The 26,278-nt window shown below is 53.2% G+C and overlaps 6 protein-coding genes across 6 annotated transcripts; 4 read left to right on the plus strand and 2 right to left on the minus strand.

Moving 5' to 3' along the window:
- Positions 1–3,643: 3,643 nt before the first annotated feature.
- BDP81DRAFT_464331 (uncharacterized protein) lies at positions 3,644–5,863 on the plus strand (the record flags this gene model as incomplete). Its single annotated transcript, XM_060594139.1, has 3 exons — positions 3,644–4,054; positions 4,111–4,534; positions 4,587–5,863. 3 exons carry the CDS (start codon positions 3,644–3,646, stop codon positions 5,861–5,863), a joined length of 2,112 nt encoding a protein of 703 aa, XP_060440962.1.
- Positions 5,864–6,618: 755 nt separating this feature from the next.
- On the minus strand, positions 6,619–9,060 carry BDP81DRAFT_436853 (lysyl-tRNA synthetase). The gene is made up of 3 exons (XM_060591174.1): positions 8,444–9,060; positions 8,151–8,327; positions 6,619–8,087 (listed from the first exon to the last, which is right to left on the minus strand). Exons 1-3 carry the CDS (start codon positions 8,835–8,837, stop codon positions 6,775–6,777), a joined length of 1,884 nt encoding a protein of 627 aa, XP_060440963.1. The 5' UTR covers positions 8,838–9,060; the 3' UTR covers positions 6,619–6,774.
- A 451-nt stretch (positions 9,061–9,511) lies between these two features.
- BDP81DRAFT_328937 (Tim10/DDP family zinc finger protein) lies at positions 9,512–9,958 on the plus strand (the record flags this gene model as incomplete). The annotated part of the gene is made up of 2 exons (XM_060585266.1): positions 9,512–9,609; positions 9,769–9,958. 2 exons carry the CDS (start codon positions 9,512–9,514, stop codon positions 9,956–9,958), a joined length of 288 nt encoding a protein of 95 aa, XP_060440964.1.
- A 7,378-nt stretch (positions 9,959–17,336) lies between these two features.
- BDP81DRAFT_329166 (uncharacterized protein) lies at positions 17,337–18,542 on the plus strand (the record flags this gene model as incomplete). Its single annotated transcript, XM_060585286.1, has 3 exons — positions 17,337–17,464; positions 17,520–17,994; positions 18,051–18,542. The coding sequence occupies 3 exons, from the start codon at positions 17,337–17,339 to the stop codon at positions 18,540–18,542; spliced, it is 1,095 nt and encodes a 364-aa protein (XP_060440965.1).
- Positions 18,543–19,653: 1,111 nt separating this feature from the next.
- Positions 19,654–21,010, minus strand: BDP81DRAFT_398170 (CTLH/CRA C-terminal to lish motif domain-containing protein; the record flags this gene model as incomplete). The annotated part of the gene is made up of 3 exons (XM_060588415.1): positions 19,654–20,616; positions 20,680–20,807; positions 20,875–21,010. The coding sequence occupies 3 exons, from the start codon at positions 21,008–21,010 to the stop codon at positions 19,654–19,656; spliced, it is 1,227 nt and encodes a 408-aa protein (XP_060440966.1).
- A 961-nt stretch (positions 21,011–21,971) lies between these two features.
- Positions 21,972–24,716, plus strand: BDP81DRAFT_329031 (uncharacterized protein; the record flags this gene model as incomplete). Its single annotated transcript, XM_060585276.1, has 2 exons — positions 21,972–22,195; positions 22,259–24,716. The coding sequence occupies 2 exons, from the start codon at positions 21,972–21,974 to the stop codon at positions 24,714–24,716; spliced, it is 2,682 nt and encodes an 893-aa protein (XP_060440967.1).
- Positions 24,717–26,278: the final 1,562 nt, after the last annotated feature.

Genomic DNA, 26,278 nt, shown 5'->3' on the forward strand with positions numbered 1-26,278 from the left:
TTAAACGCAAAAACCCGGCCACTCAGGCGCATTATAGGACGCCCATCAGTAGCTCAGCTGGTGCTTGCTGATCCACGAAGCCCGCAGGTGAAACAAACCCGTCTCTCGTTTGATGCAGGTGGGGGCTAGATTGAGACACGCGAAGAAGAGCAAGCATTCCGCCGCAGTAAAGCGATGAGGCCGCCAGGTTCAACTAGAGGAGGCATTTGAGATGAGTCCGCTCCTTTTGCTGGCAAGGTGACCCAGGTCAAGTAAAGCACCTGTGCTTCGACCTCATCCTTTCCCCAGCCTGAGATGGCTTGCCGTCGGTCAGAGTTCCAGTCACAGTTGAGGGGCAACATCGAATAAAGGGTAATAATCCGATGTTTGCTAGACCCGGATATTTACCACTGTCGACGATAAATGAGGCGGTAAACGGGACTGTCGATGCCCAGACTTTCCGCATTCCTGAGTTTGTCCCGTGGACCGACTGAGTTTACCGTTGGCCGCTTCGGGCTTGATTTTCGGTCTCCTCGCCCATAACGAATTTGCGGTGACGGTCTCCGATACTGCTCCGCCTTGGGGTTGTGTGGCTCGTACACCACCATTCATGTGTTGATCCTCGTTGCCTTCACACCATGGGCTGGCAAAGCCCGGCACACAGAATAAAACGTTCATGCAAGCCCCGCCGTTGGCATGCACATGATGCATTTAGCTTCTCGGCTTGTCTCCCCTCACCACGTTCTAGATCCCCGCGTACCATTGCCAATGTCTCGCACCACGACGAGTCAAGTGGCCCGCCATCAAGCAAGTCGGAGGGGTCGCGCAGGTCGCATTCCTTAGACGCCATCCAACCGTGCCATCCGGCCTAGTGGCCATTTTTGGAGTCATCTGTGAGATGTACTGGCTCGGTGGTTCATGCGGTACTTCCAATAAGGGATGCAGCTCTTATCACACCGCATATGAGAGGTGTGAAGTGTCAAGCCACATTCTGAGGCAGACTGTCAAGTCAAGATACTTTTGTGGCTTTTGAAGGCCCTCATCCTTGGAAGTTTTATGTCTGCATGTCGTAGGCTTTATGTCGGCCGAGTTTGACTTTCAAGGGAAGTTCTGCGGAGTTCCTTGCAGCTCTTTCATGCTTCGAGTCTCACGTCGCTTATCAGAGTAGGTAGGCCTAGGGTCTCGACTCGGCTCGAAACTGTGTTTGTTATTGCGTCGCTTTTCAAACTGGAGTCTCGGGTTGAGACTTGATCATGCTTATTGCTCGCCAATATCCCGTTTGGTCGTAGAAGCCGGGCACGTGATCGTAACCAACGACATCTGATGCAGCTCACTGCCTACCCTCTTGCGTGCTCGTGAGAAACAACAGATCTGTCCCTGTGTAAGGTCATTCGAAGCTCCGCAGCAAGCTTCTTGATGGGATTTGACCGTTCCCTAGTGACGAAATAATGGAGGTCAAATTGTCTGCATAGTGACGATGATAGGGAATGCTGGTCGCCAGATGTAGTAGGCATGTGCCCGTCGGTGCATATGGTGTCATGGCCATATTCAATTAGTTGATCATACCACTGGGAACCATTGAGGTGCTATTCTCTGCGCATCTATCCAATATGCTTGCATCTGCCCAGCTTTATCAATCATCAAAGATGAACAGGAACACAAATAAATAACTGAAGGTGTCCACGGATAGCAGACGTTGATCTCGTCGGCTTCAACCCGATATTCAGCTTGCTGCACTACTCAACGCACAGCTGTGGAATCGCCTTGTAGAGAGGACCGGCACTGTTCTTTGTATAGTCTGTGACTCGGGGCCTGCTCTATTCTTTGGTCAGTTGATATCCCGAGGTCGCATGAGAACCAAGTGCGACATGATCGAATAACCAGCTTTAGCGAAGGACTAGATATCAATGGAATAAAACACAGCTGATATTTGAAGGTTCTTCCTAATCGCAGCCTTATGCGTAAAGCTGGAAGTACTGCTCCTTCGGAGGCGTGAACTCGAATGAGGCCAACACCAAGGGCCGTTTTGGGGGGGATTTGCTCTCCCTGTATGGTTTTATAAATCTCAAATGAGCCCACGATCACTTGTCGTGGGCTGCGTTGTTTCGATGGCACGCTGCCCTCGTCAATTCACTAGTAGCTTTTGTGTTCGTAGGCTCTTTGTGCACCGCGGTAAAGACTCTATTCGTTGGGTCGCCTGTCTCTCGGAGGGAGCCATCTCTCGGGGCATCCGTTATTATGAAGCGCAGCCGTCGCCGTACTCATTCAGGTGTAGCTGCGAAGATGAAATGAAGTAAGCAAGATGGTCCAGCTCTAGGGATGATGGGGCAATGTGTATCAAACTTCGCTCTCTCGAACGTTATGGCTTTCAGGCGAAGCCTCGTGGCTAAGTGACTTTCCTCTTGTGATGAAGAAGCTCAAGAGTCATAAAAATGATGTCTTTTTAGTGTAGATGGGTAGTAGAAGCCTTCTCTGTTTGGGCCCATGGAAATCGTAAAGCTTAGAAGCAAAAGATACCGCAAGGTTCATGGAGACCGGGCCTCGAGGTTCAGAGCGATGAGAGCAGGCTCTGGCCGACTGGGAAAGGTTTTTGGGGTAGACCCTTCCCAGACTGTGGCTGTACTGTCTTGTGTACCAGCAACAAGCTGAACCATATCGCCATGAGATATCAAGTCACTTACCATGCCACTTATAATCGGCGCCGTCAGCGTTGAAAGCAAGAAATCTGACCAGGATAGTAGAGCAAATTCCATGATATGATCATCTGTTGTACACGCAGCCTCAGCCTTCCTATGTATAGTCCCCAGCTCTTTCCCCATGGGACAAGTGAGTCTATGTTTCTTAGCTCTGAGACTCGACATCGAACTTGATGAACACATTTGAATCAGAACAGCAGACGGATAGAGCTTACAAGGGATAACATGAGTCTTTGTGACCCGTAAACAGCTTCAGATCCATCTAGACAACCTCTTTGTATTTCTGGAAGCCATTACCTCTGCCACCTGCCTCCTCTGCACGTTCCATCTCCCATCCTCAAGGTGAACTCCCATCCCATCTCCCCAGCAACTCCCACAACTTCACATCCGTCACCTGACCGTACGACTGCAAATTACCATACTAAGCCTGGAGGGGATAGTGAATGGGAAAGGAAGGAGCCCAATTCAAGCTTTCTTCCCTGGGATGTGCAGTCTTTAGTCTCGTTATTATCTTCACCTTGGTTCACTATCTCTTTGGGCCATCCCTCTCACTCCCACCTCCACTTGGGTCAACTTCACCTTTTGGTCACATACCTATCTCCGTTACCTTTCAACCTTCACAGCCATACGCCTTGCTTCCCGGAAGCAAACCTAAAAGCATTTCTTCTCCCTCAACACTTCATCCTGCCAACCTATATATTCTCCTCCACGACAGGCAGTAGAGGACCCAAACCACTTGGACTTCAACTCAAAATAATTGTCCTAACTCTCAAATTCCTAATCAGTTGCGTTCTTGGTCATTGGTACTCCTACAATTCATTCATATCGTTCTTTACTCTCACCTTCCTCAAGTTGGTCAGGGCCAACAAAGGCGAGCACAACCCCTAAGCATTACCTTCCTTCAGTTCCCAAAGACTAGGACCAAGCACAACAAAATGGTTCCTCGCCGACCTCTCCCTTCCAGCAAGATGGAACTCACAATTCCCGACGGCAAGCTCCATAAAGTCGTCGGCCACACTTTGGAGGAGCAGGAGACACACCAGCTTAAGCTCGTCACAAAGCTTCTGGTCGGTCCCAATGGCTCTTTGCCTGACTTGCCTGCTGACTCCGCCCCCAAACCCGCATTCTGGGACGATCTTCGCCAGCAATTCCTCACTGCCGGGGTTCGTCAAGATAACCCTGGAAAGTCGACTTCTGGAGCAGGTCCTGACAAGGAAGCCACATCCCAGGCAGGCCAGACCAATACTCTGGAAACCCTCCTGAAGGTGGTGCCCATTGGCAGTGAGATCATTGCCCATTTGTGGCTTGTCGACACTGCAGCCGTTGGAAAGTTGGCCTCCATTTCGAAGGGCTGCTTCGACGCCGTTGCGATCCACATGGTAAGTAAACACTCCAGACAAGTTTACCCAAGTACCCGAAGCTTACGCTGCTATAGTCTAAATTCGACCTGCCTGCGGGCGAGTATCGGGACTGCGAGTGGCTTCCAGAGGAGCTGGCTCGCATGAACGATGCTGACCGGGCAATCATTGACATCGGTGGCATTGGACGTAATCTACTCATTCGTGGCAAGGCCCTGAATAATGACCCGTGTGCCGGACACATCGTCAAGGGTATTCCGCGATTCTGGTCCAGCCTCCAGCAGCGAGATGAGTTGTGGGCTATCTCGGAGGTAATGTGCGAGGCCAATCCTGACTACGTCGATGACTTTGCTCCCTTCCACTACGGCGAGAACAAGCTCCTCGAGGTTGAAGATCGCTGGAGGCGTCGTCTTCAGGAGATGGGCTTGCCTTCTTCGACAACGGACGCGGACGAGCGCGACAACCTCTACGTGGCTGAGATGAGCTACAACATTCCGATGCGTAAGTCCTCCGAAGCATGGTCATGGTGCTCACAGAGCTAACAAAAAAACAGTGCGATCTCTGTTCCAGTTTGGAGGAGCACTCACTGCGCTGCAGTTGCATGAGGTTCCCATGATGGACATACGCATTCTTGAGCTGATCCTTTCGGCTTGCCCTGTACTCGAGATACTGGGAATCGTTAAGTGCGAACTTCTTCATGTCGCGCACATCAATCAAATTCTCGACCTTGTCTTCCAACGCGCCACGAAGACCGGCAAGAAGCTGAGAAGCCTTCAATTTTATCCTCGCTCTTACACCGAGCCGGCCCACAACCGCACCGGCACCCACGTTCTTTCTTGGAATCCGCTCAAGACCAACGTTAAGACGAGCCTCTTCGTCACACTCTTCTTGGCCATCCTTAAGGCCGTTCCAATGGGCATTGACCTCGTGTCTGAAGGTCAATCATTCCGCCGGTTCCTCGATCTGGTGCCGATGAAGCCCGGCCAAATGGCTCTCTTCCTGCACCACGTCCATAAGTGGCTTGACGCAGCAAAGACTCCTAAAGTCTATGACTGGCTCACCGAGGAAAATAGTCCCCAGGGCCAGTACCGCGACCCTCGCCTACTGATGCTCGAGGATCAAGTTCTCCTCAGCATGCTCCAGGGCACCAAGGAGGGGAAAACTATGGAGAAGCATCGGCGACCGATTTATTACCACGAGAAGTACGAATGCTGCGGATGCGGATGCCAGATGCTCGCGGTCCTCTTCCGCAGGGAGATGAAGTCACGCTCAGCCGATCATCGCTTCTGCCGCATCTGTGACCTTCGGGGTGAGCTCAACGCAGAGAGCCACCATCGTCTCCACGACAAGAGAACGATGGTGAACAGCTTCCTCTACTCCCCCAAAGATACTGAGGACAAGGCGGATCCAACCAACGCTGAGCTCCGGAGCGTCTGGGCTCCCCCTCATCGAAACCCCTTCATCGAAGGGCCGATTATCAACGGACCCCATCGTGAAGAGGCCGTTCTCCAGCACCGAAACCTCCCCAAAGTTCAAGTTCTTATGCACGAATCTAGACACTTCGACATTCTCAACGCTGCGGGACAGGCTGCAATTCTCGATGCCATGGAAACGGGCTGCTGGAAAGCTGGGGTCTTCAACGACCACCCTGCCTTGACCGAACAGACTCCATATACGAAGATGAGAGTCCCCAACCAGAAGATGCTTCGCAAGCAGGCCTGGGAGTATGTCATTTGGAAGACCTACTATAAGGACGCTGGTTTGGCCGAGCAGCAGGCGGCGGCGATAGCAGCCGGACACGAACCTCCCAAGCCAGCCGGCTTTTGGTGAAAAAGAGCTTTCGAGAGCTCCGCACGACAATCCCTAAAGTGTCCGCAGACTTACAGCATGTCTTGGAGGCATACATCAACAACATTACTATCAAACATCATTATCATTGGCAGATCTGGCGCGACCAGTCTCAATCCACCACTCCGACACAATTCTTCTTATCCGAAACCCCTCAAAATCTTCTCCCACCCCGGAACACGACGAGACGATAATGGATTTGGAAAGTGGAAGATATTGCATGGTACAAATTGAATTGGAAAGAGACGAGCTTCTGCGCTGCTGCGTCATACACTATTAGACGGCGTTGAGCGCTTTCTATCGAGAGCACGGCAAGATGAGTTCAGAAGAAGCGAGCAATTTCGTGTTGCTTCACGATACTACATCAGACAGCGATGGCCACTGCTTATCGCGAAGTCAGCGCCACACACCTCCAGAGTAGAGGCAGAAGGATAGACGACCCTCTCCATACGCACGATTATGGCGGCAAATAAGAGAAAGGGATAATGGTTCGATAGTTGTCTGGCTTGGTTCTTCTCATTTGCTTCGATTGGTTTGCTCATTTGGTCCGGTTGGTTTTGCTCTTTCAGATTTCCTTTTCATTCGGCATTGCAGCCTGTTATCTCATAATACCCACTGCTCGAGGGATAGGCAGGACTAGCTTAGACAGTCCATAGAGGCAATAGCAATTCTCACTCTTACGTCCTTGTGGTATGCTCTGTGATCTCTCACGTGAATGCAGCTCTCGATGCTCTGCATGTTGTCGAACCGTGTCTTGTTCTACAATGTGATATATCTATGAGTCTCTGATGTTGTACAAAGAATATTACACGCTGCCCATGCGTCCCAACTCCATCTAACATTACAAGGCCAATGTAAACAACGGTTTTGACCGAGAAAAACAAACATGCTGCTCAAGAAGCAGACTCCTTCGACTGGTCAGAAACAATTTCTTCCGCCTGGCTAGAAGATGACTCCTCCGTCTGGTTCTGCGGCCCCTCCGTCGACAACCCAACCACATTCCTCAACGTGCCAAAGCTCAAACAATCGCTGATCCGGCTGGCGCCAGAGAACAACATCACAAGCCTCTCAACACCACAACCCCAGCCACCCGTAGGCGGCAACCCGGCCTCGAGCGCCCGGATATAGCTCTTGTCGAGCGGCGCGTCCCTCAGCGGGTGCGGATCATCCGCCTCGAGCGGCGCAGCATCCTTACCGGTACCGAAAAAGCGGTGCTCCGCGAGCTTGCGCGCCTGCGCGGCCGGGTCGTTCTCCTCCTCGTACATGTTGGCCAGCTCGCGGCCATTGACGAACAGCTCCGTCCGCGCCGACACGAGCTGCATCGTCTTGGGGCAGACGAAGCTCTTTGCGAGCGGGGACATGCAGGTCGGGTGGTGCGTGATGAATAAGGGGCCCTCAAAGGACTTGGGCTCGAGGTAGACGGCGGCCAGGCGGTCGAGGAGTTTCGGCATGGTGGGCGGAACGCCGCCGGGTACCTCGATCTTGCTGAGGGCCAGCACGGCGACGAGCTCCGAGTAGGCGTCCTTGCCGGTCAACTTGGGGAAGCGGAAGCCGATAGCCTCCTCGAGGGCCGGGATGAACTCGAGCTGGCGGAAGGGGCGGACGAACCTGGAGAGGTCGACGGGTTGGAGGGAGGTCAGTTTTGTGTCGATGAGTTCCCGGCAGTGGTGCGCCAGGCCGGAGAGGAGCTCCTCGGTGCGGTCGATGAGCTCGGGGAGGTTGGTGTAGGCGCTGTAGAACTCGCACATTGTGAACTCGGGGTTGTGCGTGCCATCGATGCCCTCGTTGCGGAAGGCCGGGCCGATCTCAAACACCTTGTGGACGCCGCCGACGACGAGGCGCTTGAGCCAGAGCTCCGGGGCGATGCGGAGGGAGAGCTCCTTGGAAGGGAACTCGGTGGCCTGGGTGGTGAAGGAGCGGGCGACGGCGCCGCCTGCGTTCTCGGCGAGGATGGGCGTCTGGAACTCGAGGAAGGACTTGTCATGGAAGTAGTCGCGCATGTACTTTGTGATGTGGGACCGCATGCGCAGGACGTCGGCGACTTCGGGGTTGACCATCATGTCGACGTGACGTTTCGCGGCCTTAGTTGCCGGGTCCGTCAGGGTCTGGGGGATCTGCTCCATCGCGGGGGAGAGCAGCTCCGGGAGGACGACGGCCTGGAGCGTGAGCTCGCCGGTGCTTGTGCGCGTGGGCTTGCCGGTGATGGCTTCAATTGTAGTCTTAGCATCATGTCACCAAGCTGACGTAGGGCAGTAGCAAGTGGGCTTACAGATGTGATCGCCCTTCTCAATCAGCCGGGCAAAGAGCTTAAACGTATCAATGTTCATGTCAGGCGAGTGGGCGCCTAGGTTGCGATAGTTGATCATGCCCTGGATCTTTTCGAACTCATTGACAATGGTGACGAAGACGAGCTTGTTCCCGTGGAGGCGAACGGATTGGACTCGGCCTGTGGCCTGTCAGCGAAAGGCCGATGGTGGTTAGGGATGCCGCCGCCGGCCACAAGCTGCTGCGGCTTTTGCTGCTGCTCTTGTGGAACGACGACTTGTATTTCATTCTGCGTACCATACAGGGTGACGACCTCGGCGTTGCTGGGGTCATTCAACTCCTCCTTCTTCTCCCACACCTTCCTAAAGGCAGGGACAGACATGGGCTTCTTGCGATGGACCAGCCGCGGGTGCGTCTCCTTAATCACGCCCTTTTCGCGCACCTCCTCCAGCGCCTGGAGGCGCATCTTTTTGAACTCTGATATCCTAACCGCCTCACTCTGCGCTGACGTGTCCTGCTGATGCTGCTCTGCGCCCTTGACTACCCTATCCTTCTTCTGCCTCTTCCCTCCGGACCCATCCTGAACGCTGGCGCCACTTGGTCGACCGACGTGGAAGGACTGAGCCAGTCTGGCAACATGTGGTGTGCGTGTTGCCGGCCGCAAAAGCCGTAGGCTCTGAATTAAAGTCATCGCGTCTGATTGTTTCCTGTTAGCTTCGTTGTTCTTCAATGATCAATGTGCTAATGAGATTGGAAACAGGGCAAAGAATAGGATGTCAGATAATAGGCGGTTTAAATCAACCACAACAAAAGAGCTGTGTAAGTCGCAGCGGTTCTGAATTGCTTGCAATCATCATATGAAGGAGGATAGAGAGAAAGAAATGGGAGAGCGGAGCTCAAGACTTACCACCATAGTTGCCCAAGAAGATTCTGGCTCTTCTTGGTGTAGCCAGAAAATAGTGTCAGGGTCACTTTGCACAGAAATTTTGCGACGGCGCGTTTTTATCGTGGCCAGAAACGGGTCCTTGACGTTATCGATAAAGATGAGCGGAACAAGCCGGCCCGGGAAAAGAGTTCCCAACGGAGCAGCGACGATTGGGCGGCTGAGCTCCAAAGCGGGGCCGACTCCTGGCTTACCTTGCCTTGGACGAGACGAGCTGAACTGCCCCAGGCGCGCATAGCTGACGCGCGATAAGATAAGGCCAAGGAGCTCTTCGTAAAATCTCGACTCTGCGACGTCAGACAAACGAGCTATCCGCAAATCAATAATCGTTTCTGTCGCATCCCACGAACCTCGCTACCGAACCATCATCACTTCACTCTGTCAGATTTTCTCTAGAAAACCAAACCCCACAAACCGCCAACATGTCTTTCTTCGGAATGGGCCGCCCCAAGCTGTCTTCGGACGAGAAGATCGCCATGGCTGAGCAGGAGATGCGTCTGTTGGCTGATATGCACAACCGGTACGTCACCATCAACAACCTCCATTCTCTGGAACCCCCCTCCCGAGAGAGCATACGCACCTCCGAATCTCGTAATGAAGCTGGCAGATGGGAGGATGACTCTTGAGGAAGAGGGCGTACTATCATTGAGACAGCTGTAACTAACATGCGCGTCCCTAGCCTGACCAAGATCTGCCAAACCAAGTGCCTCCCCGACTACCGCGAGGGCGACCTCAACAAGGGCGAGTCCGTCTGCCTGGACCGCTGCGCCGCCAAGTTCTTTGAGGCGCACATGAAGGCGTCCGAGGTGATGCAGAGCGAGAGCCAGAAGAGAGGCGGCGGCGGCGGTATGGGCGGCGGCATGTTCTAAGTTTGTCGATGGAAGGGGGGACTCCGAAGAAGGGAAGAAGAGCCTGATGAGCCTTGGAACAGGGTCGTGGCTAGAATTACGATAGAACGAGGGAGGGAGACAGAGCATCGACGGAGCGAGGTCGCGCCTCGCGAGGCTGCCTTTGCTCTGTGTAGCATATGCCATGACGCAACAGGATCTCGGGACGAGATGGGGGATGTGGAGGGGCGTCGCGTCGCAACCTTGCACAGAGCTTGGGAAACGCGACGTATCCGAATGTACTTCTGAAGCAGAACCCGTAATCGGGAGCTTCGTGTATAATACAAAGGGGGACTAGAAGCAAGTCCTATCAATGAGAAGAACCACCCTCACAACTTCAGGCTTCACATGGGCAACCCAGAATTGGACGGCCGAATTTTGATTCACAGGGTTTCCCGCGACATAGAAGCCATCCATACTATGAAGATCTGTCTGTTTAGGGCAGCTACGGAGGAGTTGGCCATCAAGCAAACTCAGCGTCCATTGCTCATATCCTGGATCTTTAGTGGTCAGTTTGCGCCACGCACGCATGCCCTCCGTGGTGATGGTCTTGAAAAACATATCCGATGCAGCTGGGAAATTGGAGATCAGTGGAAGAACGTTATAGGGTGTTGTTTCATTACGTCTTTCGACCAAGATCCGATGCCACCGTCACGACTACAGTGAGGGCAGCTGCTCTGCCTATCCGTCCAGGCTTTTGCCTTTTGTTGCTCAGAGTGCATACACAAATGAGATCTCCTTGTCTATTCTATTCTGAGTATTGGCTTTTGGTTATCTTGACAGACGCCAACCTGCCTTCTTAATTCTAGTTGAATTGACAGATAGAATGACTTGTCCAGGACGTCACTGCCATCCGGCGGTACATGATTTCCGGTCCAGGAAAGCCATCATGAACTGCGTCAATGTTGCATGTGATGATACCATAAGGGACATTGGGAGTCACCTATTATGCAACTACAAGCACTCAAAGCTGCAATTGGCGTTGCGAGGATAGGTATTGATCATGGGTGAGCCTCTCTCCAGTACCCCCAACGTAGTTACCGAGTGGATGATGTGTATCGAAGCCAAGGTGACAAACATCCAGCAAAAAATGCCACTAAAACCTAGGAACCGTTAGAAAATAAGAGTACCCGTACCCAGAGCGATTTGATAGGCCACAACGGCAAATCTGGCAAGAGAAAACATCACAAGTGCCAACGCGTCACGGAGTACCAGAGGGCAATCAAACAAAACCCGCGGGTCCCGCCTCCATCCCTTTCATGCGAATCGCAGCCAACATGTCACCAGGTGGTTGGAGCCATTCTTGAAGCATCTTAGTCAACCCTTCCCTGCCATAACAGGCGACAAAAGACTCCCTTTTACTATTTAGTCGAGAGAAAAACGTCCCAAAACGCGTGGCCGTCGTCGTTGTCGCCGGCAATTCGGAGCCGAATGACCATCGGGTCCCGGGATTCGGCCTTGTTTTTTTTTTCTTTTGTCGTGTATCCCACAACTTTCTCAAGTCCTTCTCAGGATTAAAGGGAAGTCTGCCTTGCCTTACTCCGTACTCTGTATTACTAACCTATGTGGGAACTCACGAGGAATACCAGAGGAGCTCGGCGCCGAGGAGCCAAGTTCGGTATATGCTCGGCCCTTAAGGGACACCTCCGAGGGGGCCGTAAGGTAAGGTATCCGTAGTTTCAGAACATCTTGCGTTTGAGTGGTATCCGTTAGTAGTTTCTGCGCGGACTATCTTTCGCACGTGGGCTTTCGTACTGGGGTTTAGGAAGTGGATTCAAGAAGAAGATAGCCCGCCAGATCTCGGATTGCCCGCCGGTCCCACGTGATACCGCGATGGTCTTCAGTCTTCGTGACCGGCGGCCCAAGTTCCGATGACGAGGGTACGGATAGAGTCTGGAGAGTGGTGGACAGAACGCCATTTAGACAGCCTCGTTTGGGGAAACCCCGAGAAGAGCTAGAGCTAAGAGGCAGCCGGCACGAGTCGTTGTCGGTTGCTGCCGTGCCTCGAATAAGCCGGGAATATGTAGTTACGTGCTCAGTGTGTCGTTCGTCAAGCCCCAGTTGATAGACTTCAATTAATCAGCGTGAAATAGATAGAGTAATATCGGCCAAGTTGGTCGGCAGCGATGACCTCGGGAAAGCTAAATAAATCATCCGAAGAATTTGGGAAGATTAGTGTGTCCACAGAAGACAATCTGTGCTCAGCCAGGGGCACGCGCTTCACTGCAGCGACGCAAGAGCCCTTCTCTGGTACCAAGGTGTCTGACGGACGCCGCGGTAGCCAAGTCGAGGGTTTGTCGTCGTACATGACTCTCAGCCGCCAGGGATTCACAACGACTTTTGGGCAGTGGGCAATGGATTGCTGTGAAGTGCGTCAACGTGCCAAGTTGTCGACCGCCTTTCCATGTTACCCCAGAAACCAGGGGGTGTTGAACATAACAAAATGAAGGACTCCTTTCGTAATGTATACGAAAACCGAAGAAACGGGGCTCTTTCCGGGATGTGTTAAACATAGAATTGAGAAAATGAACGAGATTCCCCCGTCCCGCAAACGTTCGTCGGAGGAATCCAGTAGGCGAGATTATCAACTGGGCCTTTCCCGCCCCCAAACCAATCAACAAAGTCTTTTGAAAAGGCAGTCAGGTCTAGACTTTTGGAGTCTGATTTTCTCCTTGCAGAAGAAAGACGCAGAAAATAGAATAGGTCCTTGTTGGAATGCAAATTGCTCTCAACGAGAAAGACCGCGGCTGCGGTAAAGATGGTGGCCGGGGAAGCAATGCCGGTTGATCTACCGCGAGCACCACCACCCGCTGGCATGGAGAGTGATGTAAATCCTCACTCTGTCGAGTAACTCACACCCGAGAACTTGGGACTCTGTTGACTCGTTTAGATCTGCGACAGGGTGAGTTGACGAACAGGCGATGGACGGGCACCGACGGGAATGACCAAGCCAAGGCTTGGCCGTGCTGTCCCGCCCTTGGAAAAGTTGAGCAAACTCAGGGTTTTTGAAGGGAAAAGGGGAGAGGGATGCTGTTTCAATAATTCGGATGAAGACGAGAGAGTTGGCAGGCCTGGCAGTGTGTGTGCTGCGCGGCTCAGCCAGCATGGAGCTTGTTTCGTACGCATTGACGGGAGGACGTCAGCAAAGGTAAGAGGCACATGGGGGTCGTAAGGCAAGGAAGGGTTGAGCGGACGAGACGTTGACAAAATTCCCGTTCTCACTTGGGTCTGGAGAAAGTTTGTGCGTATCAATGTGAGTGTGAGAGAATGTCTTCGCGATGGTGGTTCAGTTGACTGAGCCTCAAACCGTGGTGTCGCGATAGAGTTCCCGGCGTGGCTTAGCGGCTTCCCTTGTGTTTGGCGACTGTCGTCACTGCATTACTATCAGTTCTGCACAAGGCCGATCGTCATCCTCTAGCCTCTGCGCGGGTGCGTAGGTAATCATGGCACATTTCTCAGGGCGGCGCTCACGGACGGGTTCCATTGGAGTTCTGGGATCGGAGGCCGTGGGTCCAGAGATGAGTGTGGGCGTGGGCGTGGGCGGCATTGATGAGGGTGGGAGGGATGTACTCCGTAGCGAGTGCGGGAGTGCAACGGTGGCATGGCGGACGGGTCGTGGAGATGACGGTCTTTGAATTGGGTTGAACTGACGTAGCACGCCTTGAATCTTGAAGACTCTGGTGACCCCGGGAATAAGGGAAGCGGATACATACAAATAGAATATCCGTAGAAGTATGCCTATCTGTTCCTTGGGGAGGCCTCGTCCAAATCGAAAGACAAGATTAGCCGCACTGAGATTGCAAATTCATGTTGGTATCCGTACCTGTGAAGAGGTATCTGTAGCGAGAGCAAAAGAGACGCGTATTCTGCCTTCGCTTATTTAGTGCTTTGCAGAGAATTATTACTTTTTGAAACTCCGTAACGGGGAATCCATAGCGGAAGATGCCGTAAGCTTTGATGGTTGGTTCGGGATACGGACCAGGAATCGGAGTGAGATGAAAGCAAAGTAAAGAGAAGCAAAACAAAACAATGTGATGGTCATAGAATAGAGAAAGCCAAGCCAGCCATATGTATGCACGATGGACATGTGTGATGTTATTTTGGTCGCAAAGCTGGCATGAGCGGTAAGCCTCTTTCCCTTCAGTCCTTTGACAACGGAACGCCGGGAAATCAGCACCTAAGCTTAGGTAAGGTTGCGACTAAGGAAGGGAAGCGCGCCTGGCGTCTGGGACGGTGCGCAGATGAGCCTATCACCCGCCTGAGGGAAGCCACGGCGTGGACCGGCTGGGCAGTCTCGAGGCCGGGAATGATCTAGGACGGTAGGACCAGTGTTGATCAGTCTTGCGTTAAGGACTATCCGTAGAAGTAGAACAAGGAAAAAAAAAAGGTTGGCGAGAACGTGGCTGTGAGCAGGCCTCATCTCATCTTTCCGATCTGTCCAACCAACACGTCTCCATCACGATGGTCATAGATGTCAACAATAGTGCTACTCCTACGGAGTACCCGGAAGATTTCCGGGTCGATATCTACGGAGTACTTCGTTGTCAGTGAACGGTATCAGTACGGAGTAGTGTGACCGTTGCTGGCTGTCAATAAAGTCGTGCATGTTAAGGGGAGAACGGGGAAGAAGCAGCGGGGTCGCGCGTTTTTTCGAGAAAGGGTTGACTTGCAGGTCTGCAGCAAGCGGCCCACCACAGCAAATGGAAGTATCTCACGGTCGTCGAATGTTAGCACGGTCATGAGAAAGAGGCAGCCACCCGGCCCGTCATCCAATGTTGTGTGCAGTGTATCCTCGGTCCTGCACTAACAGAAGTGGACGGTCCACGATACGGTCGATACCCAGCTGTGCCAGACTGCCAGTGATTACGTACGAAGTAGTGCGTACCTAGTGACCCACCACCCCCCTGGGCCGCTGGGCGCACCATCTCCACGGGCAGGTCCTATTCCTGGCGCAGCCCGCTGCAACCTGGAGCCCGGGTTCTCTGCACAGCCCTACTGTCCCTGGAAAAAACCAGCCTCTCTCCTTGGTCGAGGTGGCATTGGATCGGGGGGAAAGCCTGGCAACCTTGGAGTTTCTCTACTGAGGTGTGGACGGGTATCCGTAGTGTACAGTTACTAGCAAAAGTTCGGAGAGATTGAATGAGGGCACTGGCTTTTTGGACCGACATTGGATTAATCGATGGAAGAGATGCACCTAGGTCCTAGGGTCATGTATGAGGATGAGGCCTCTTGCTGCTGTCATATTCCTACTTTATGAATCCTTCACATGCCCGTCCTTCGTTCTCGGTTTGGATCTTTGCCTCGTCTTCAACTCTTGAATCGTCCAACACCAAAACGCTAATTGCTGAACGATACTCAGTTATACACCTCAGTATACGGAGCAGCACTGTCGACCGGTCGACCGTCAGAAAGCACTAATACGAGAAAAGGAAACAGCCGAGTCCTGCAACCACGCAACATAGTACAAACTCCGTAATACCAAGAAAATCTTCCTAGGCAAACCACTCAGTCCGTGTCTGATCGATCCATTATCGGCCAGACCAGACCGCACCGGCGACCCACCCGCCTTACTTGCAGCCTACCTGCGCACGCCGCACGCCTCTCACTCCAAGACAACACCTCACGCTCACCTTTTCGAGTCTCACCTCACCACCTCATCACTGCTGTTGAAGGAGCCAGAGTTGAATCCATCCACCCATTTACTCGACCACCCACAATCCATCACCAGCAGTTGATCGCCCACTTGGACGAATCGAATCCCCCACAGACTTCTTGGAAAGCCCCCGACCCGGCCCTCCTACGCTAAAGGAAGAACCGTCTTACCTCACCGCGCATCTGCGCTACAACGCACGCAGTAATTGGAACAGACATCCGGCATCTGACTTTTTAGAAAGAGCCGCCAAAGCAATCTTCGCCCCTCATTCTTTCTGGGCCTGGAATTTATACGGAAAGGTACATTGACGACAACAACAACACCACCACCACCACTTACACCAAAACTCACATCCACATCTACAACAACCTCCGTCAGTCCACGCCTGACATTGCCGCTCTTTTACCTTATTCACTCGGTCATCAAAACTCACTCGAACCATTGACTGGAACTCTTGCGTCTTTCCCGAAAAGTTGCCAAGGTTGTCATTGCTTCCCGTCTTCCGTCGTCCGCCGCCCACGACCTTTCCCTGCTCAGGTCCATCTTTCCCTCCCCCGTGCCTCCCCCTCCCCTTCTGGTCCTTTTGGGTCCTTCGTCCTTGGTCCACTGCTTAGCGTCTCTTGGGACTCCACCCCCCTCCTCCTTCCCAGCTCACCCTCCAGTGGCTCCTGCACCTGCACCTTGCTTTCCACCTGGCACACCCCCGGTTCACAAACCACTGCCCCCCCCAAAACCCCAAGCCCGTGGTGTTCCGTCCTACCTTTCGGATAGGATAGGTACATAGACTCTCGGCTGTCTCTTGCTGCACAAAAAGGTACCTGTACCTGCTGCCTTCGCCCCCCCCCCCCCCCTCCTGCCAGGTCCCTACCTACGGTTACTACCTACGTATTGCGCCTGTCAAACCCGGAGACAGCGAAGAAGCAGGAGAAGGGGAAAAAAAGGACAAGAGCCCTGTCCGTCTTTGAACAGATCAAACTCCTCATCCCGTTTCAGCTTCGCACCAACAACATCTTCGCATTCTCTCCTTCTCCAACAGCTTTGCCCCTTGCTGTCAACCAAAACCCAAAAACCCCAAAAAACCCTTACCGTCGTTCAGGGAAATTCAAAACTTAATCCCGTCACTTTCCTCTCCCTTTCCTTTGCTTTCCTCCTTTGATTGTTCGCGCCTGATTACCTTTCGAATTTCCCGTCGACGGGGCCCTCCCTCGCTCTCCACTCGCTTTCGACACTACGGTATCCCTTGACCACACGATTGAGACGAGACCACTCTGATTCTCTTACTCCGGCGGTCCCCCCAAAAGAAGGACTTTCATTCGATCCGACCGTCCCTCTACCGCCGCTGACGCCTGCCTGTGTGCCATCTCACACACCAATCGCCAAACCCGACATACGACATCCAGTACCTTCCGGCACGCAAACACGCACCAACCCAGCCTCCCTTCTCATCCGACGCTTTCCCACCACTTTTAAGCATCATCTCATCTCGACTCCTTCCGGGGAGTCGCCAACACCGTCGATCTGGCTACAAGGCTAGACTCCCGCCGTTCTTTGCTCGGCGGTGACCCGAACTTTGCCGGCTTTGACCAAGAACTCGCCGCTCGCCAGTACGCTCAACAGTATCAGCAACAATACCAGCAGCAATACAACCCCCCGCAAACATCAAACAACCAAGGCTACGCTTTTCGCGAAGGTCTCGCTCCATCCACAATGAACGGTTCGCGTCCCAGCAGTGGTGCCAGTGGCCCCCTCGGCTTCGGCTTCTTGGGTGCCAAATGGCCCAGAATCTTCTTCCTCATTACCCTCGTCCAGGCTTTGCTTTGCTTGGGCTTTGAGTGGTAAGCTGACAATCCATCGTCGCTTCGGAATTGATCGATGCTAACCGCCGCACAGTTACGTCTTCTGGAAATTCCAGACTGGTTTGACCGACCAGGACCCTCACCAAAATACAGATACCACGGATGCGACCGACTCACCGAGGCGGACAATCCCGACATTCCTGACGCTCTTCATCTTTGGATTCTTGTACGAATTGGTTATCGTCTGGGATGCGCTCCGGGCAAAGAACACCATTCAGGTTATCGGAGTGTGCATCGCCAACCTCGCTTTAATGGTCTACACTGCCATTCAGGTCGAACAGATTGAGGAGGCTGTACAGCAGCTGAAGGACAACAAAGCCCTCAGGGACCCGACCGACGACATGTGGGCCGATGTCAAGCCTTACCTGGTTGCAAGCCCCTGCGTCCTGGCTTTGGGAACCATCACCATGGCCTTGACTGCCTGGAAGCTCTATCAAGTCTTCGCTTGGGACATTCTGAAGACTATAGGAGCCGACTACAGAATGAAGAAGCGTTTCCTCCACTACCAGGTACGTATCTCTGGACCCCCTGATCGTGGCTCCGACATAGCTGACATGAGATACAGATTTATATCGCACTCCTGAAGTTCGATTTCTTCTTTTTCCTCGGTTTCACGGTTCAGTTCTTGGTTATTGTCAACGCCCGTACCGACGCCGAATTTGGATTGACCATTGCTGCGATTCCGATTACCATCGCCATCTTACTTCTGGCCGCATGGTTCACCAGAATCGAGAATAAGGTCGGCATGGCGACTGTTCTCGTCCTCTACTTTGGCGGCTTGAGCTACTTCATTTTCAAGCTCGTCCGTATCTACCAGCCACACACGGCTGAGCAGTACATGCCGGTGCGGAAATCGCTCACTGCCTTCACCGTCATCACTATCCTCCTCATCATCTGCACCATTGCCAACTGCGTCGTCTGCATGCGCAACTTTGGAGCCGGCCTGAAGACCCACCTGCGGAAGCCGTCTCGCGACCTCGAGAAGAGCCAGGACCTCAACTCGATCAACCTGCAGGATGTCAAGCCACAAATTGCGAGCAGAATGACGATTGATTAAAGAAGGGGTGGAGCTGGCTTGACCCGACGAGGCAATGCACGATCAAAGAGATACCGCTCGATTGTACAAAGAAATGACTTACGAAACAACGCCACCTTTCTTATCCCAACAAAAACCAACTACGGGATCGTAGGTGGACGGAACGGTGGACACGCGGGGCCGGGCGCGTGTCGGACTGATTGAGATTCCCCATCATCGGCTGTTTATTTTTTCTTCACTTTTTCTTGACTTTCTCGTGTGATACACACTGTATGGCGTTGACGATGCTTGATCTCTCTCCACCTAGCGAGGATGAAGAAGACTGGCCCTACATGGCGGAGTTATGGATCTGTTTCTACGTAAAGTCGCACAGGCGGCGAAATCCCGTCTGGGGATATCACGATGGTTCCGGGAGTAGCTGTAAGGCTTTGACTTCCTATACGTTTCTACGTCGCCTTGGGGCCACCGGGCAGCGAGATGCAATAAAATACCTTTCCTTAGTGTAACTTAGCGTTAGCATGAGGTAATTCAAATACCATGACAAAAGCTACTGTCCCATTCAAGCCTGCCCGACTTCTTTCTCGACAATTCTGCATGTACTGAAAAATGGAACAATATCACTAGAAGTTCGCTGCCATCCTGGGCGTCCCGATGCCACTCCCGTCTTTCCGCTCCGGCCGGCTCCTCACTTCAACCTTTCCCAACTTCACCAGGCCGATCCCGGCCCGGTCACCACCGGCCTCGACTATGAAACTTGCGATGCAAACCAATCACCACTGACGCAGAAACTAATCACGTACTTGACATGCGCTTGTATTTGCGCTCGCTCTGTCCTACCTGCTCAAACAATAACCCGGATCGCTGTACCAAACAAGATTGCATCCGAAACCTATCAACGCCACCCAAAAAAAAAAGAAATGACCTGCCCCGCCGTGATTGAGAAGTGCTTTACCCATCGAATCCTGTCCCACAACGCCTGTTGCCCCGGTCCCAGGCCTCGACGTCTCACTTAACAGGCAAGTGTTAACGCAGGCCGTGGCGTATTGAGAGTCTTCCGCCATGAGATGACCAGGTCCTCAATGAGACGCTTGTAATGTTCACATCTATCCTGCAGCTCGAAGCCTAATTCATCCTACAGCTTAATTTCCCGAGCATCTTTGATATGTCCCTCGTTGGGGCAGTATGGACACTTGAAGCGGGAGCCCTTAGTCAGGCGCTGGAGTGACTCTTTGCAGATGACGTGACCGCAGGGCAGCATCATTGGCGGGTTCTGCTCTGTTGTTTGCTCTTTGCTCACGGGGCAGACGAAAATAGGGTGGTAGATCATGCTGCGAGGTAGCGGCGTTTCGAATGCAAGTTCGCTTTCCGTCGTCCATTCAGTGCGCTTAGCTTTTACGTATGTTGTGTACTTGATGAGCTGGGGCAAAGCGATCGCGCCGGCCGTAGCAGCGACATAGAGCGGTGATTCGGCGGAGAGGCCCAGAAGAGAGCAGAACTCGCGCGTGAAGGATAGGGCGACATCGTCAAAAGCGGCAGATGTCTCGAAGATGTTGGCATATGGCGACTGACCGATGTTGGATGCGTAGACCATGGCGCAAGACAGCTGCTGGATCTCCTTGATATGGCGAGTCTGGAAGCGGCCAAAGTGTCTTTGTGCGTAGGCGAGGGCACCTATCCGGCCGTTGCGCTCGTCATCTGGAAGGCCGTTCACTTCGGGGCCCTTGAAGAGCCAGACGAACTGAAGTTTGCTGAGTTCGAATTCGAGGTTTGAACCGCGGGCTTCGAGCTCGTCGCTGTTGCCCCGCGCCCACTCTATAGCTGGAACGAGGTTCCTGTTCTTGAGCTCGTTGAGGATCTTGTACATGCTCGCAAACTTGTCCTGCAGCTCCTGAGACTGAAGAGAGTGTATGTCCGCATCGAGGGCTGTGTTGTTGGCGGAAAGTGGCGGAGGTCGCTCGTGGGCTTCGCGGAGGAAAGTCGAGGCCACGCTGAATTGGCCCTCGCGGAGCATGTGCATCGCTACGGCGCGGTTGATTAAAGAAGGGTACGCAGCCATGGCATCGTAGTCTGTCGAGAGTGGTCGAAGGGGAAAAGACTAAAGAAGCGGGTGTAAGTTGAGGTTCGTTTATAAACAGAGGGTAGTTCTTTAAACACATACCTTATCAAGGGCCTTGCCAAACGTCTTTTGGGCTTTTGAGACCTCTTTCAAGTCGTTATTTATTGCGTCAAACCCCGCGGTGACGGGGTTTTGTAGCTTGGCCATGGTCAAGCCTGCGCGGTGCGGATCTGAGGTGCGATATCACTGTGAGCACACGACCTGTGACGGCATCGTGAAGCGGGGCAAGTGACATACCATTCGCAACTTGCTCCCTCGCCTGAATGAGTAGGTCGAGGAGCTTGTCGGAGTCTTTGACGGCTGAGTTGAGTGTCGCTCTGCGGAAGCGCGAGAGCTCCGCCTGGAGGGTGACCATGGGGTTTTGTTCTGCCATGGTGGTGGCGGGAATGGGGAGGAGAGGAGGGGAGGGTTTATCCGTATGTCGTGATAAGTGAGTGTATGTATAGTATGTTTGCTTGCGTGTAGCTCGAGATTCGGGAGATTATGACGGGAAGATCATGGCTACGGGCTCCCCATGAAAGCTCAGCTTGGTTATGGGAGGACTGCTCTTACTGTTTGTCGGGAGGAGTCGCGGCGCTGGTTTGGTGGTCCGATGCTCCTGCTTTGGGGTTTGAAAGATGAGGTTGAGGTAGGCACAGACTGATCGGTCCGTCACCGATAGTGGAAGCTTCCTCGGCTGGCGGGCTCACTGATAAAGCGTCAGGCGGGCACCCGCGCGCCTTGTGGTACCTAGAAACCTCCATTCCAGTGTGCTGTGCCTGCCAGGCCGCTGCCAGTGTAACAGTGCAGTCATGGTAGCACTGGATCGACCTGCCGGCGAAACAGCGGCCCGGGAATTTGAGCGATGGTTTAGCGAGGGGAGGCCTGAAGGCATGGGGGGGCAGGGGAGGTTAGCTCGGTGGCTCGGCAGATCTGGGTCATTACAGACGTGGAGACGGGGAATGTTAGCGTCTACCGCAGTACCGCTCGATTTCGTGCTACCCTTCTTTCAGTACTGGTCGTACAGCTCCCGGCCCAATCAACCAACGCAAGCCACGACAGCGACGGTAGGACATTGCGTCACATGCCGACCAGCCCTCCGAACAGAAAGAAAGACACAACCTAAACGATCGAAGCGGCAGAACATTCGAAGCACGAACGAAGCGACCCGACGAAGACGCGCCCCTCCAGTCACATACAGAGCACTTGCTGGACATTTCTTTGATTGCGCAGAAACCCCCCTTTAGGCGAGCGATTGCGACGACTATGACTTCTTCGTCTTGGAGATAGTCGCAGGCGCCTCCAAAAGTGTCGTCGATGCACCGAGTTTCACCGCCGCACTCCTGCAAATGGAGATGTCATTCCGCTTTCCCTTCCCCGTCAACGACCCGCGAATGCATCGCGAGGAGGAACTGACTCTGGCGAGAGTCGCTTCTCAGCGAGGCGCCAATGGTCCTTCTCCCCTGGGCACGCCCTTACCGCTTGAGGCGCGAAAGGAGGCCTCTACCGAACCTGCGACACCCTCTCCTTTACCGACCACGAAGAGGAAATGGGTATTTGCCGATCCTGTAGCCTTTAGGTGAGCTCTACTGTCCCGGCTCCGTGACGAGTCATCCATGCTAATCGTCTCTTCACGCAAAAGATACCTTGAGAGCGATCCAGCGGTCACGGTCCTCGAGCGACGAGGAATTTTGCAGGGATACGAGCTATACTTGGTCGAACAATGGGCATGTTCACGCAAATCGCCAACGCTGGTCATCGTCACGTACACGGGAGACCCGAAGCACCAGGTCGTTGTTGGGGTGCTGGCCGTCCCTGCGGACGAGAGCATCTGGTCCGACCGCCTACGATTCTACTTCAAGGCCATCCACCAGTACCATGCGCGGCCGAAGGAAACGCCGTTGGGCGACGTGATGGTCACGAACCTCAGCAGCTTCCCCTCAGCTCTGACAGTCATACCCGTACCCGAGGGTGATATTCGCACCCATCGTCAAGCCTTCATCGTCAACGAGAACCTCAAGCGACTGGGATGCTCTGGGCGATCTGGCATGAATCTTTCAGACCCCACACCTGCAACTCAGGCCAAATTCTACCAGCTGTACAGGACAAGCGAGAAAGTCCCCTTTACCCAGTCGGCGGTGGAGCTTGTCAAATTGTGCCAAGTCTCTCTCTTCATGTTTGGGAAACTGGATATGGAGTACATTGATGGTCTGCTTTGCGACAAAACTGAAGAGTCTATCGGAAACTGGTGGACAGAGATTGGCGCAGAATGCTACAATGTTGAGCCTACAGACGGTATCCTAGGTCCGACGACAACGGCAGCCCTGCTCGGACTACTTATGGGCGCCAGGAATCGACTGCACTACTATGGTGCGCCCGTGTCCAAGGACGTTTTTGATATCGAAAGCACCAAAAGGGGCATTGGGTACTTCCAGAAGGCATACAAACTTGAGCGGACGAGACGACTGGATCGTCCGACAATTCTCAAGCTTCATTCCGTCACAGCGAAAGCTGCTGCTGGTGAAGGCTGGGGTGTGCAGAAGGCTGTCAAGTCCACCGTCGCCGAAATCGGCGGAAAGAGGGGCGAGCTCGTAATTGGCATGGTTGGCGGAAAAGACAAGGCCGGCATAGCTGACATCGAGACGGTAGACATTGACAAGTTCATTGCCCTGGCGTACGGCGAGCGCGCGAAATGGCTCTGGTACGGGAAGCCCAGGAGAGCAGCACCGGAACTACAGGAGAAACCAACAGACGTGGCGCAGCCGCTTTTTGGAAAGGATGAAGTTGCACCGCCATCTAGCAAGCGAACGCAATCATTGCCGCTGGAAGAGGAACTTCAGAGACAAAAGGAAGAGTCACCTGGCGTATACTCAACTCCAGCGCCTGCCTCAGCTGTTAGTGTGGTTGAAGGATCGGGAGAGAAAGACGCGCTTAGAAAGACAGTCTTCAAATCGGTTGCTGGCAGAGTCAGCGATGCCAAGTCTGGCCTTGGACGCATCAAAGATGTCGTCGGTACTGGACTGAGAGGTCACGCGAGTCGTCCTAGTAGAGACGATTTCGGTGAAAATGGCTACCACAGCGCTCCCGGCATCTCGGCTTTGGCGCAGTCTTCGGCAACATTGTCGTCTCCGGTCATGGTTGGTAGGGCCTTCACATGGAAGAATAAGCCAGAGGAGTACATGAATGCCTTTAAGAAAGAGGCCGAAGCTGCCCAGGACTTAAGGGAATCATCACAGGAGCTTGAAATGGTTCCCGTGATTGCTAAACCTACGCGCGAGTCTTCGGACCCGGGCTCGACACATGTCGAGCCGGAGAAGTTCTCAACACCCCCTAATGACCCGGTCAAGGACGAGCATGATCGGATACAAACATCGGTAGCGGGGTCTGTGGTTGATGAAGCCGACCTCCACGGCCCCTTTGAAGCAGAACGAAACGGCAACACGGCTGTCAGCTTCCTCCAGCGGCGGCATAGTGTCGCTGTCTCCAGACTCAGGTATAAGCATCCCTTGAACGAAGCCCGCTGGCCCCGGCGACTGTCATTTGGAGATGCCGAAGAAGCGGTTCTTAGATGGGAGGAAATCACCGAACTGTATGACGACAAGCACTTTTCTACCGCCGACGCGCTGCAGCAGCAGGCCAGTCTGGCTGAGTTCGCCCGAAGCTTGTACGATTCCATCGCCACCATCAAGCGTGAGGTCAACCCGTGGGTGGAATCTAAGGTCAAGGCCGTAGACGCCTTGGATGAGCACTACGGCCGCGAGCAAGAGGACTTGCAGAATCTCTACTACCAGCTCAGCGAGGCCTATCACCGCGTCAAGCAGAGCTCGACGGAGCTCATCGCCGAAGAGCGCGCGCACATCACCGAGGCCATTAAGGAGGTCGAGGTACTTGTGGCACGGCTCGAATACGAAATCAACGGGCTCGTGAGCAAGGTTGACGACGTCGAGGATGGCGTCAGGCTATTTGAGAGACAAGTCGAGGACGTGGAGAAGCGCGCCGAGGAGTTGAAGGCGACGCTTGAGACGGAGAGTTGGGCGCACTGGTTCGTGCGGACGCTGACGGGTATCGGTACGGGGCCGAATATTACGAGGGGCTCGTGAGGGAACAACTAAATCTTGGGCAAGAACGAGAAGGAGAAGAGAGAGAGAGAAAGAGATATGGTGGTCTTTGGGCTGCATAGCGTGGTTCGGGGGGTTTTTTTTTTGGTTCGCATCGGGGAAAATACCCAGCAAGGACTCCTTTTTTTGCATCTTTTTGTTACGGGATAGCTACTCAGATGTTGTATACTTAGGCGCAGGATGACATATAATCGCCGGTTCGAGGTTTACTGTGCTACTAGGAAAATATCAATAATGTCTCTGTCACGTGCGTATCGCGATGCTTGGTGTGCTGCTCTTGGGGGGAGTTAAAATCGCAGTGAACGACGCATCGCTCTTGCAGGACAGCCGGTGCGCACTTGCATGGATTTCAGCAAGAGTGATTGGTTTAATGGTTACACTGCGGCTCGTCACTTATATTTGAAGACGAGGTTTTGATCCGGTTGGCCGTCTGTTCCATCTGAGTGCCTCGTTGAGCATGGTGGCGTCTACGACATTGCCTTGCCCCCGTGCCATGTAATCATGAAGAGCGTTGAGCGCCAAAGGTTAGACCAGACAGATGGCTGACCACGATCCCCTCTTGATTCCTTAACTGAAATGAGGTCAACTTGCAATAGTATGCCCAAGTTGTTGAGACTGACAGCCATGTGAAAGGGGAGCTGCGTTGTTTTCCCGCATCTTCGAAGGGTGCAACAATGAGAAAGAGTCCCTCCAGGGGGGGGGGGGGGCTTCTAGAATACGACTACTCAAAGTCGTTCTTGCGTCTTATATCATCGGTTCTTTTGCCATCAGTATGATTATCTCGAGATTCGCAAGGCCTTTCCTTTGCGGTTTTGCCAGTCTTATGCAAGCTTTTGTGCTTCTGATATCTAGTTGCCATCTAAATAGTCTCTCTCTATCCTCGACGTTCTCTCGTGTCGCTTCCCCAGTTTCGACTCCTTTTATCACCGTTGCTACGATATTGTGACATCGTGAAGAAATTAGAAATGCGGGATTTTGTGGCATTAGAAGTGTTAATTCAAAATGAAAACTAATTGAGGCGGCGGAGAACACAATTTATGAAAAACGTTTTGATTCAAACCAAGCCCCGGGGCGTGATTCCAGATTTCGTGGAGACCATCACGTTGAAAATGAATACCACCACCTCCCCAGCGACAAAGATAAGAACACGTCTTAGAATTCTTGATGGACTTCTTCGACTACTCAAAGTCCATCTGCTATAGCTCGCCAAAGAGTGGGCATGCCAGGTACGACTGGTACCGGCAGGATTAAACGGCACTAAATGACGGCGCTCGTTATCAGGCTTCCATGAACATACCTGTGCGAATATTAAGATCTGGAGGGAAGTAGAAAGAGACGATGCTTTATAGATATAGAATTGAAATGCTCGAGCGGTTGCCCTGCTCCCAAAAAGCTTCATGGCACCTCTTTCAGCGTGTCCCACCCCAAGCTTAATCGGCGGCTTGCCTTCCAAGGTACGAAAGCTCGTCAAACCTACATCTCAGACTTATCTACGCAGTCTCCCCTTGGTCGAGATAAACCAATATGAACGTTGAGTGTGCGAG

This window comes from Colletotrichum phormii, assembly GCF_030913505.1.
Source record: "Colletotrichum phormii strain CBS 102054 chromosome Unknown BDP81scaffold_22, whole genome shotgun sequence".
Taxonomy (NCBI): domain Eukaryota; kingdom Fungi; phylum Ascomycota; class Sordariomycetes; order Glomerellales; family Glomerellaceae; genus Colletotrichum; species Colletotrichum phormii.